General features: G+C 40.2%; 1 protein-coding gene across 2 annotated transcripts in view; it reads left to right on the forward strand.

Moving 5' to 3' along the window:
* Positions 1-13,697, forward strand: part of UQCC1 (ubiquinol-cytochrome c reductase complex assembly factor 1) — a 91,148-nt gene that overhangs the window by 37,892 nt on the left and 39,559 nt on the right. For both annotated transcript variants that reach the window (XM_079946406.1, XM_079946405.1), the window contains exon 7: positions 8,853-8,961. In XM_079946406.1, the coding sequence (XP_079802532.1) occupies positions 8,853-8,961 (109 nt within the window). The remainder of the gene's footprint in view (positions 1-8,852; positions 8,962-13,697) is intronic.

Here is a 13,697-nt window from a genome sequence, read left to right on the forward strand (position 1 = left end):
TAACTTCGAGTTGCTTTAAGTTGCTTTCCTCATTGGTAACTAAAACTACTGACGTATCTAATTAAATAATTATTTATTAATATGAATAATATTTAATATTACTAATACTATTTATTACTTAGTTAAGTACCTGCTTATTCTTAAACATAAATCCATAAAATTACAGCATTTGTTTTCTAATTGAACCTACGGTATGCAGCAGATTTGTTCCCTGCCCTCATAGGGCTGAGGGTGTGGGAGAAAAACCCGGAAGAAATCATTAATAAAATACAACTGGGATGGGTGCTGTGAGAGTAAGTGACAGGGCTCTGTGGGGGAAGAGGGATACATAACTTAGTTGAGGGGGTGTGGCTCACTCAGGGAGGGCTTCACTGAAGAGGTGACATTTAAACTGACCCCTGAATAATGAGTAGAAGTTAGTAAGTCAAAGAGTGGATGAAAAAGCATTGCAGGCAGTGGGACCTCATGGTTTTCCATCTTTTTACCAGCAGAGCCCTTTTTACAGATGAGCTTTTATGCTCAGCCACAGTGTATGAATAGATAAAAGGATTGCTAATTGGGTTGAAGAAGTGGGAATGACCTCACTTCAGGTCTTCCCAACACGCCCACTGGTAAGGGACCCTTACGTAGCTCCCTGGAAACTCAGAGCACAGTTTAAAAACCGCAGATCTAGTCCAGCTCCCTCATTTTACAAATGGGGAGATGACCTTGGCAATTTTAAAGGATTTTTCACAGGTCTCTTTATCAGTAATGGAGGATCCGAGACCCAAATCCAAAACTGACTCTGCGAACTGCTCCTTCTGCAACACTTTGCTTCCTGTGTGCTTGTCCCCTTTCAGTGGTTGTGGGATGGGAGTCTGTGGCCCTGAATTTGAACTGCATACCACCGACCAGCAACTGTATGAAACTGTGTTTCTTAGCACTCACTGTCTGTGTCCTGGGAGAGGCAACAAGTAAACCTGAAAATAGTACAGGGTGCCAAGGGCCGTTTGATAAGCAGACATACAGATCTTATGGAGCACAGGGAAGGCAGGCAGCCTGGGGATAGTCAAAGAAAGCAGTTGCATTGGCCCTCTGGGGTCTAGAACTAGAGGACATGGGGTCTTGAGGAGTTATTAGGAGAGGAAGAATTAATTGTAAACTACTTTTTAAGGTGTCCCAAGTGAGAAAGAAAGATGAGAGGATGATCACTAGAGGAAGAAACAGGATGGAGTCGGAAGCATTTTGTTATTTGTTTTTTGTTTTAAGATGGGGAAACACTAGAACATTTTTATAAGCCTAAGGGAAGAAGCCTCTGGGAACGAAGAGAAAGAAGTAAAGTGTGGAGACGGAAGGGGTTGGAAAACAGACTGGGTCCAGTCTCAGTCCAGCCAGAGAACTGCCCTGGCAGACACTCCTGGCCTTTTCAAGAGGGCTCTTTAACACCACCACAGCAGTTCTGATGTAGCTGTAGGGCTTTCTAGCTCATGCTGGATTCCAGCAGCTCTAGACCTGCTGTATATGGTGAGCCCGGGCCATGTGCACATCCCCTCTCTGCCTCCCCCAGCCAGAGTCACTCTCTTTAAACCACACACACACACGTAGCTTTTTTCCCAAAGCAAAGGCCTATGCAGCATCATTTTACCAACATTGCACAACCTAAGAGCACTGGTACCTGCTCCCCAGGAGCTTGTTCATTATATTGGATCTGACAGGCAGGCCACAGGCCAGGTGTAGCTCTTGGAGGAGGCCCTCTGTCAGGTGAGATGGCTTAGGGAAGTGCCTTGCCCCACTTGTCTGTTTGCCCACAGACTGTCCTGTGGCCCCAGTGCTCCCCACATAAAGGGTAGGCTTGGTGGGGAGGGAGTTTAGGAAACCAGGTGGAGATAGCCATGCACACAGCCCCAGGAAAGGGTCAGCGTGCCAGCTCACAAATAAATAAACTCATTCATTAGCACACTGCTGAGACTTGAGTGTGGCCATGTCAGCTCTGCTTTCTTGGCCCCAGCCGGTGGCGGAGTAAGGGAAACAAGCTACGTGAGTGTCCCTTTGGGATTCCTTCATAGCAGCCAGAGTGACAAACCTGCCCAAGTGCCCACTAGTCTTCACTGAATTCAAAATCAGATCCTCTCTGAGCGGCTTATAAACTACCATGAGGGAGAAACAAGGCCAAAACACAACTGGCATTGTCAGAAGGCCCAAGCAGAGCAAGTGAGACAGGATGCTGAGAGCTGCCAGGACATGGCAGGAGGTCAGAGTCAGGAATAACAAGAATTCTTCCTTCCCAGATTTAGGCAGAGAGGAGGAAAGCGTGGCTAGGAAACTCTCCTTCCTTTGAACTCTGCAGGCAGTGTTGTTGTCTTCCTCCGAGTCTGACCTAGCAGGAAGAGGCCCTTGGAGCTGTGCTGTCACAGGATGGGGGAGCAGTCAATACTGACACTGCCCTGGGAGGCACTGTGGCTTGAGGGAGAGAGGGGGAGCCCAGGCTTCACTCCAGCTCCACTCTCCTTCACTGAGCAACCTTTAGGTACTTAACGTCCTCAGAGTGTCAGTTTTCTTTCCTGTGAAATGGGGACAGTTATACTTAGATGGTGATGTACGTTGAAAGAGATGGTGAATGAAAATGCATCTTACAGTGACAAGTCTCATATTAGAGGACTTAATAGACGGTAATAATCATTATTACTATTTGCCATAAGGCAAAATTTAAATCTTAGCCCTTTATATTTTGAGACTCCTAGTGAATGAGTCTTTCTTCCCTTTCCCCCTGTATTTTAGATATTAGAGAACCATCAGACTAGGGTTTGAACACTCCTTTTTTTCTTTACTTTGCTAACTGGGTTATTTGCTTTCCTTATATGTAAAAGAGATCAGTATTATTTATGAGGCACTGGAATCACTGAGAGACAAGGATAGTACTGTGAAGCTCAAAACCTCAATAATAAATTGTGGGTTAAGAACATCATCAGACTCGGGAGGGGCAACTGGAATTGCTCCTAAACAGAGGGTAGTTGATGCATAGATTAAGTCTATACTCGGAGTAGGTACTAAGTAGATACTTGTTAATGAATGATTAAATTAATTATTTAATATAAGAATTTAAAAATTACTAGATTGTCTCTTTCTAAAAAGACTAAAAACTAGACTTTATTTTTTAGAGCAGTTTTAGGTTTGAGTGGAATATTGTCTCTTTTTAAAGTTTCTTTTGCATTCTTAAGGGCAATTTTTTTTTTTTTTTTTTTTTTTTTTTTTTTTTACGCGGGCCTCTCACTGTTGTGGCCTCTCCCGTTGCGGAGCACAGGCTCCAGACGCGCAGGCTCAGTGGCCATGGCTCACGGGCCCAGCCACTCTGCGGCACGTGGGATCCTCCCGGACCGGGGCACGAACCCGTGTCCCCTGCATCGGCAGGCGGACTCTCAACCACTGCGCCACCAGGGAAGCCCAAGGGCAATTTTTATTATGTTTTAGCATTGAAGTCTCCCCTCTTCCCCTTCCTCTTCCCCCCCAGAACAGCTCTGAAATTATGAAGTTTAATCAGTAGCAAAATGTAATTTGACCCCTCAACATTTAATTTAAGCATTTATTATGAGGAATGCATCCGTGATGTAAATTGAAGTAAAGCTGTCCTGATCTTTTATTTAAACCTAGTATTCTCAATTGTGGAATAGTTTACTTAATGGCTCAAATATTATTGTATGGTCAGAGCCTGTGACACGTGTTGGCTTTGTTTTGTAGGGGGTACCAGGACCATCAAATCTTTTTTGTTTACCATTTTGAACTTGTTTTACTCATTTTCTTTTCACCTTCCAACATACTTTAACCTATTCTGGATCATTCAGGAGGTCCTGATAACTCTTTTTCTAAAAAAAAAAAAAAAAATTTTATTTATTTTTTTGGCTGTGCTGGGTCTTAGTTGCTGCATGCCGGATCTAGTTCCCTGACCAGGGATCGAACTTGGGCCCCATGCATTCGGAGCACAGAGTCTTAACCACTGGACCACCAGGGAAGTCCCGGTTCTGATAACTCTCAACTGTATTTTGCCAGGCTGCCTTCTTTGAGTTGTACTCGTAGCTATAGCCTCCATGTTGAACTGCTGTTGTGTTTATTTTAAATACATTTTTAGGTTCTTTCCTTTTAGTCTGCCAGCAGTTACTTTTTGCTGTTGTAGGTGTGTTTGCCTCAGGTTAGCCAGTCTTTTCCCTTCTGGTATTTTATTTCTAATATGATGTTAGTTTTGAAACTTAAATTATTGCCCTTGTGAGGATTAAATGAAAAAGCAAATGGATTCTGGAAGGTTCGTTCTAGTCATTAAAAGAGGCAGAAAAACAGTCTAAGTCTGGGATCAGATTATCAGGGTTCAGATCCCAGCTTTGACACTTAACAAGTTTTGTAACTCTGGGCACGTTACTTCTGTAAGACTCAGTTTCCTCAACTGTAAGGTGGGGACAGGAAGAATACCAACCTCCGATAGTTGTTGTAAGGATTAAATGAAATAATGTATCTGAATCACTTAGCACAGTGCCTGGCACATAGTTGTGTTAGCTGTTAATTACAGCACTTGTCCATTTTTGCTATTAAAGGGTTTTTTTTCCTATTTCTTAGTCTTATTAGAATAGGAAAAAATTGCCAGATAAGCTGAATTCAGCCTGGATCAGATGTTACCCTAACAACTGCTAAATAAATTACTACAACTCTATTATCCTAAAAAGGGTTTCACTGGGGTGACTGTAGTATCTGTGGATGAAGCACAGAGTTGGAGTTGAGATTTCTTCACCACCATCCTTCTGTAACAGATTGTTTTTTCAACGTAAGAAAAGTGTGTGTAGAATGCTACCATTGTGGAAAATGGGGAGAAAAGGGAAGCTACTATTTATGTAAAGAGAGTACATATACACTAAGTTGGTATATATATAGATTACATGTGGAAGGTTTCCTAAGAAGCTGCTAACTGTGGTTGCCTTAGGGAGAGGAACCTGGTGATTGGGAGATGTGGGTAGGAAGCGGACTTAACGTTTTTTTTAACATGTGCATGTATTATCTATTCAAAACATTTACTAAACAAAGAAAGGAGTAGACTGAATTTGTAGGCTTCAAGGTTAGGTACCCTAAGAATTGACCTTCAGCTTGATCTGGACATTCCAGGCAGCTGACTGTCTAAGATGTGGGCCCCAGCCTTCAGCTGTGCTTTTTCCTTGAAGAGGACAAACACAAAAGTTCTTCACAACAAGATGACTTTTCTGTCCTTAACTACCTAGAGAATTTGATTCACAAATTCAGGACAAAAATAAGTTGAGCCTTTAGTTAGCTGAGTTTGGTGATGGTGGATGAACGGGCAGCCCTGTGGATCAGAATCTTATTTTCCCAGTAGAACTCATGGTTATCTTCACTACACTTCCTGTTAATGAGAAGACTGATTGTTTTGATTTTATAACTTTAACTATGTGAGATGAAATTTACTGTAGAACTTTATATTTGATAGTGTTTTCAAATTGTCATCAATTGTCTACAGAACTAATTAGGTACGGTGTTTTAGGAATAATTAGAATTTGCCCTTCTTTCATTTATCAGGCTTGAATCTATATTTTTTAAACTCTTAGTATCAGCAAAATTAGGTGCAGGTTGCAGCAAACTTTGCTGTTGCATTTCTCTCAAAAGGTAGATGCACACTTAATTTAAATTTCTGGATCAGACAATTGTAAATACCATAGTTCTACTGAAGTAAATATTCACCAAATTTGTCATTTTTCAGCCTTGGAAAGAAAGGGTTTCCAGCTGGGAAGAAAGAAAGGGTTAACTTCTGAGAGACTTATCTGTTCTTAAAGCCAAGGTCTTATTACACCCCTAATCTTATTACACCCCTTCTTCCTGAAAAACATTCAGTGGCTCTCCTTTGTCTGCTGAGTGAAGTCCAGACTTTTCAGCATGACATTTAAAAGCCCTTCATGACCTTTCTGGCATATTTTTCTGTTTCCTATACTTCCCTTCCACAAAATCTAGGTATTGTCCCTGTCCATGTGCTGAGCTTTCCATGGCCCTGTCTTTGCTCATAATGTTCCATCTTCTGGAAATTCTCTTTACCTTTATCTGTCCACCTGCAGCTCACCTTTCCAAGCCCCAGGTACAATGTTTCATTTTCCGTGAAGCTTTCCCTGATCCCACTCAGCCAAGAGTAATCCTCTCAAACTCCATTGCACTTTGTGTTCCTCTTGGGACACTTACTGCATTCTCTCTTAGGGCTCTTGTCTCCCCTAAGGAGACTAACTGCTCCTTGGAAGCTGGGCTCTTGTTAACCATCACTCTAATCTCCACACAGTAGGAAGTAAATTTATGTCCATTGAGTGAATTAAGTGTCAGTCAGCATCTTGAAAGTATCTTCAATTTGCTTTACCTTTTCAACCCAGATAACCATTTGACTGTAAGGGCTATAAAACAAACTGCTCTGAAACAAAAAACACTTCACTCCATGTTGATATAGTTAGTAAGTTTATGGTCTGAGAAAATCTGTGCCTTTTAAACCTCAGAGGGCAGGTGTATTAACAAACTAGAGAATTTTTATATAAATGAAGAATTCCATTACCTCACTATTGCTGTTGATGAATTGGCCTCTGACGACACTTAAGCATCAAAACACACAGCGTCTTTTCAGGTGGAGAGGCTAACTTTGGTTAACTTTAAGAAAAATGTTATGAAAAAGGACTGTTGAACTTTCCCCAGTTTGTTTCTGCCTTGGAATATGCTCTATATCATATAAAGTGGCCAAGTCTTTTTCCATGACCTGTTTTTATTGTCACAAAGTGTTATTTCTTAGGCACTAACTGGGTTCAGAGGTTACAAATTTAGAATCACAGCATCAGCAAATCCCGAGGTTGGAAGGGACTTTAGAGATCGCGTAGTCAGCCTTCCATCAGGTAGATAGCCAAGTTGCAAATTCTCTGCTTTTTGAGGTCATCCATTACATTATTCAAATCTTCAGAAACTCCCCTATTAGAAAGTTTTTACTTTCAGCATTCAATGTTGAGTAGTTTTTCTCCCTCTGTGACCCACCCATTCGTTCTGATTCTACCTTTTGGATAAACAGTCTAATCACTTTTCTGCAATATTTAAGGCAACTGTCCTGTTTTTCTCCAGGTTAAATATCTTCTGATCTTACAACTCTTCCTCTTGTCTCTTAAAATATAATGTTCAAAACTGTCGACAGTATTCCAAGTAGAGTCTGACGTGTGCTGAATAGAACAAAAATCTCGCTTTGTACATGAAGATACTATATTTGCATTACTGTTTCTAAAATCACATTAATTTGGGGGGGCAACCATATCATCTTCTTGACTCCCCTTCAGTGTATACTGTCAACGTAAGCCAGTAAGGCTTTTTCACACATAGGTGGGCATGACTCACCAATCCTGTACCTCTACAGCTGTTCTTTTAGACCCAAGTGCAGGGTCTAGATTTATCCCTGTTAGATTTAGCCCATTGAAACAGTCTGTTGAAGTATTTTTGGTTCATGGTTGGGTCATCCAACATATTTGTCTTCCTGCCCAGCTTCTTGCAATCTACATATTTGATAAGTATGTTTTCTTTTCTCCATCTTAGTCATTAACAGAGATGTTGAGGCAGGCCAGGCTGGAATCATTCCATTGGACCTTACTATTGCTAGGATATTTAAATGGGCAGGATTAATTGTGTATGGAGATAGAATTGTCGGTTTAGACTAAATACTCCATAATTACAGTAGGAGTTGTCGTTTAGGTGAGTAGTCCTATTGTAGCTGCTTAATAACTATTTAACAAGAGATAATAGAAATACGTGTGGTCATAAGAATGAGATTAGGAGCTATCTTGGAAAGTTGGTGACCCTGTTTATATTCTTATATTCTTATGTAAGGTCTTAAGCAGAGAGCATTCTGGACTGATTAGAGGCAATGTGGTTTAGGGGAAAGAGCCCTAAACTTGGCCCTGAGATGTTTTATTCATTTATTTATTCAGAAAATATATATTGAGTGCATACTATACTTAAGCCCTAGATATACAATGATTTAAAAAAACCCAAAAAAACCCAGACTTGATGTCTGCCTTCAATGGAACTTACATTCTAATGGGGGAAACAATTTGATAATTATACAGATGAAATCATAATACTTTCTGTCATCTATATTCTGGACGGGTACTATCCAACAGAAATATAATGCAAGTCACATATTTAAAAGTTGCTAGTAGCTCCATTTAAAAAAGTGAAAAGAAAAAAAATGAAACTAATTTTAATAATAGGTTTTCTTTAACTCAATATACCTGATAATATTTCAACATGTAAGCAGTGTAAAAAATTTGAGATATTTATATTCTTTTTTCATGAACTAGATCTTTGACATCTTAAACTTATACCACATCTCAGTTTGAACTAGCCATATTTAAGATGTTCAGTAGCCACATGTAGCTAGTGGCGTCCATATGGGAGAGCTCAGTACTATACCCACCTTTATAGACTGCTCTGTGGTGTTGGGCACATCATTTTCCTTCTTTAGAACTCCTGTTTTCATCAGTAAAATGAAGGATTCAGACTTATCTTTAAACAACTAAAAGTGGTCCCTTTCATGTATGAGGGAGCCTTCTGAGGTGCTCTAAATAATCTATGTCTTGATGTGAGTGGTACTTACATGGGTGTATATTATATGTAAAAATTCATCAAGCTGTACACTTAAGATTTATGTACTTTTCAGTATCTATGTTATAGCTCAATAAAAGATTTTTTTAATCACTTCTAGTTTTTTGATTCTGTGCCCTTTGATAAAATGACTTAGATGAGCTGACCTTCCGTGGAAATGAGTGATGTGAAAAATGCAAACAGCCAGTGACTCTTTATGTCTTCTTCCCATCCAGGATGTGTCTAGTCCGAATGAAGCAGGAAGGCCGGAGTGGGAAATACATGTGTCGTATCATAGTTCATTTTATGTGGGAGGATGTTGAGCAGCGTGGCAGAATCATGGGGGTAAGTGAGTGCTCTCAGATTCTGGTCCTGGAAAAGTCCAATGAGGGGTTGCCTGACTGGAGTTGAAGTTTTATCTGTTCTAGAATGGCCTGATGTCAAGTGGTAATTCACCTAGAGTCACTTCTGCCTCTATGAAGACTGGCATGCTACTGACACTTTATTTATGTATTTGCCCACATTACCATGGTTTGTCAGTGTGAGTACATCCTATGTACGGAGATGGGATTATTAAGTCCAAATCATGGTGATAGGAGGGATGGATTTGGTGAACAGATAAAATCAAATAATAATAATCCAGTTTTAGGACACTTTGCCTTTGATACCAGTTCAGTGTGTCAGTTCACAATTAGTTTGGATGGAAAGATCCTGGCATGGGGCCTGCACTGTGCTCAAGAACTTAAAAACAAGCTTCTTGATCACTGACAACCTAGAATACTTTGGCAAGGTATCTACTGAAAAGGTACATTAGTATATTTAATAACCTGAGAAAGGAGAATATGTAGTATGTATATAACAGAATATGATGACAATAGAAAACCAAAACCAAAACATTAGGATACAATTGTTATATAAATAGTACTCTTTTCCTTTGTGTATATTGTATATTTTGTGTATCTAGACCGTGTTTTAGTAGATTGTAGTTCCTTGTTTTTTTCCCATATCATTGCCTCCTAGCTTGGGAGCATCTAAAGCCAAACCATCAGACAGGGTCACAAAATGGGTTAATTTGGTTTCTTTCATTACAGCACAAAGTTCTGTGGTTTTGCGTGTATATATTTTATCATATATGATATCATCCTCTATGCACTTAAATGCAACTTTTTTTTTTACTCAACAATATATCTTAGAGATCTTTCCATGCTGCATGGGAATTAAGTGGGAGATCTCCCATGTCTTACTTTTATCTACTATAATTATTTTCACACACTTCCTATGTTATTGTCTGATGGTATCATATGCTCACTCTATGTGTGAAATTATAGTCTTTGAGACTAAGTCATGGAAATGATGGTTGCCTACTGAGAATCTGGATTGAGGGTATTTTCAGATTCTCATGACTTTGGAGGAAATGCGTGTATAGAAAGCACAGTAGACATGGGTTCATCTTTTTATTTATTTTTTTAAATTGCTTAGTAATTTATTTATTATTATTATATTTTTTTACATCTTTATTGGAGTATAATTGCTTTACAATGGTGTGTTAGTTTCTGCTTTATAACAAAGTGAATCAGTTATACATATGTTCCCATATCTCTTCCCTCTTGCGTCTCCCTCCCTCCCACCCTCCCTATCCCACCCCTCCAGGCGGTCACAAAGCACCGAGCTGATCTCCCTGTGCTATGGGGCTGCTTCCCACTAGCTATCTACCTTACGTTTGGTAGTGTATATATGTCCATGCCTCTCTCTCGCTTTGTCACAGCTTACCCTTCTCCCTCCCCATATCCTCAAGTCCATTCTCTAGTAGGTCTGTGTCTTTATTCCTGTCTTACCCCTAGGTTCTTCATGACATTTTTTTTCTTAAATTCCATATATATGTGTTAGCATACGGTATTTATCTTTCTCTTTCTGACTTCACTCTGTATGACAGACTCTAGGTCCATCCACCTCACTACAAATAGCTCAATTTCATTTCGGGTTCATCTTTAGATAGCTTCACTGACATTTACATGCCTTTCTCTGGGACAGCAGACCATTAGCATTTCTGTTCATTCTAAGAAGATGATAGCATATTTCAAAGTTTTAGCTGCTGTCATCATCATCTTCCTCATCATAATCATTATAATCATCTGTTTTGGAGTCAATGTGTGTTTGTAATTACACTCTTTGCTTCCTTCTTCATTTTTCTCACTGTCATACCTTACTGCTGTTTAGCTGCCCAGAGTGGGATCAGCAGTCTTTAAGCTCTTCAACCAGCTGAGTGTTCCACATGCCCTCAAGTACTTACTGCTCAACTCTGTGGCAGCTCACAGTGGATATACAGTAGTGCTGGCAGTCTCAAATCATCCCATTTAATGATGACCAGTGATACCCCCTGGCCAGCCAAAGCCTCGGCTTACTGCCATGCAGTTACACAGTAGTTCTTCTATGAGTTAGTCTGTTTTCTTATCACTGTTGATTAAACTCTGCTGGAAGTGGGACCACTAGAGCCATGTGGACCACAGCTGTCCCCAACTGAATAGCTTAATGAGTCATAGGTTGCCAATTCCTGGACCACAGGAACCTTTTACTCTACCCCACCTCCACCCCCAAATGGATTTCCTTTGGGACCTACATATATATATCTCCATCACAAGGTTCAGCAATTTGAACCTTCTCCCATGTTACTTTATAATGTCCCTTCTGCTTGACTGTATGCTATATAAAGGCGCGAAACCTGTCTTATCCAGTTTTTTGTTTACACGGTAAACATTGGATAAATAAATACTTGTTGAATGAATGAATAAATTGAACTTCAGCCTCTGAAATTCTGTTTTAAAGCCAAGTTATTTGTCAGATAGATCATACTCGGTTTATTAGTCTCTGGTCCAGGTGTACGTCAATGCAGTCCTGCAGAAATTAGCCTTTCTTTTTTTTTTTTCTCCCATTTTATCCAACCATTTTTTTCTATCTCAATTGTTCTACATATGATGCTGTCCTATAGAGAAGTGTGTTAGACCACCATTTCTCAAACTTTAATGAGCCTACAGTTCACCTGGGGATCTTGTTAAAATACAAATTCTGATTCAGTAGGTTTTCGGTGAGGCCAGAGAGTCTACATTTCTAAAAAGCTTTGGGTGATGCCAGTTCCACTGGTGGGGCTGGGTGGGGGAGGGGCAACCACACGTTGAATAGCAGGGTTTCAGATGATCCATAATGATCCCCAAGTATAGACTCTTAAATTTGTCTTCATGAACAGAAATGCCAAGCTCAAGTTTAGTTACAAAGACTATAAATAAAAGATGATTTAAAAATAATAGAGGGACTTCCCTGGTGGCGCAGTGGTTAAGAATCTGCCTGCCAATGCAGGGGACACGGGTTTGATCCCTGATCTGGGAAGATCCCACATGCCGTGGAGCAACTAAGCTGGTGCACCACAACTTCTGAGCCCGCGCTCCTAGAGCCCGTGCTCCGCGAGCAACAAGAGAAGCCACCACAGTGAGAAGCCCGCGCACCGCAACAAAGAGTAGCCTCCGCTCGCCGCAACTAGAGAAACCCGGCACGCAGCAATGAAGACCCAACCCAGCCAATAAATAAATAAATAAATTTATAAAAAATAATAGAGATTTCAAAGAGTTGGGGAATTAATATTATTACGTTTCTGTTATAACTGATTTGCTCCTCCCTTTCCAACCTCATGCTATAAACAGACACCCTTTTTACAGGCAAGAAAATTATACATTAGCCACTTCTCAGTTGTTAGCGTGACTGTGTGTGTGTAGAGGGGACCTCAGTCTTTGGCGTTTGTACAACCTAAAGAAATGAGAAGGTTAGGCTGGAGAAGAATGGCATGTGGCTGGAGAAAAGTAGCAGCCAGAGGGAGCCAGTCTGGCCTGGTTCTGACCCTGGCTGGCAAGTCTTTTCTCTTCTCCATGCTTCAGTTTCTTGGTTAAAAAAAAAAAACTTGGGGGGGTGGGTGACTACATGATTTCCAAGTTTCTTTTCAGCTTTGAAAACCTATGATGTGAAGGTGGTAATTTGCAAATCTGTTTCTGTGTTACTTGGCATCTTTAAGAAAACTCATATAAAAAGTAGAATTTATAAGACTGATCAATGTAGTGGTGATTTTTCTTATGCCAAAGAATTCTTAGAGGCCATTACTTTACTTGAGTAGATTTGTGTGGGGAAGATTGAGAATGCGAATTAATGACACATTAGAAATTTGGATCAAGAAATCCTTTGAAATTAGAGTTCCAGTCTCATTTGGTGAGAAAATTTTCACTTTCCAAAAATTTGCTTTTTACCAGCTTTTTAGGAGCCCAACTATTGTGAAAAATATGGCAGCCTCATATATCATCAGTGAAGCTGGTTATAAAAAGTAAGTGTTAAATTTGAGGTTACAAAAATCACATCAATAATTTAGAGTGTTCTGACTTTAAAAAAAACATTATTTGGGATTTAAACATATAAATTAGCTGTGGAAATAAAGTTCATTATATCACCTCATCTGGTCTTGTTTTATTTCATTAACTGGTTCTTAAAAACCTTTGTGAGCTGAGTTGCAGCTGAAGAGGTTGGAGACCATTTTTCCTTGGGCCCTTGCCTCACTCCTGAGTGTTGGTAAGAGTAGAGAACTAAGACTTGACACAGCTGTAAAAACAGACAGAGCCTTTGGCCTCAGCACTTTCTCCTGGTGCAGGCAGATTTCAGATGTAAATTTCACTTTCTACCTCTCCTACTAATGAAGTAAGTTTTCTTTTGCTGGGTTTGCAGCCAGGTGTGTCCAGTCTTGTGGCTAACTGGAGCGCTTTACTTAATTTTTCCATTTGTGACATTTCAACCAAACTTAAAAAACAAACATAAAAATTAGCTCAAGGCAGTGGCTCAAAGTGTTAATGGTAACTTTAGGCTGGCTAAACGACTTCCTTTCAGTTCTGCCCTGCCAGACATCTCCACCTTGTGGCTTACAATAAGCAGGTTTAAGCTTTCCAAACTGTGGAGACAAGGTAGGAGTGGGTGGGGATGGGCTTTAGTTAAGAAATTGCAAGTTTATCTCTGTCAGTGGTCCCTGGCATGACAGTTGGCTTCAGCAGGATGTC

The sequence above is a fragment of the Stenella coeruleoalba genome (assembly GCF_951394435.1).
Source record: "Stenella coeruleoalba genome assembly, chromosome: 15".
Lineage (NCBI taxonomy): Eukaryota > Metazoa > Chordata > Mammalia > Artiodactyla > Delphinidae > Stenella > Stenella coeruleoalba.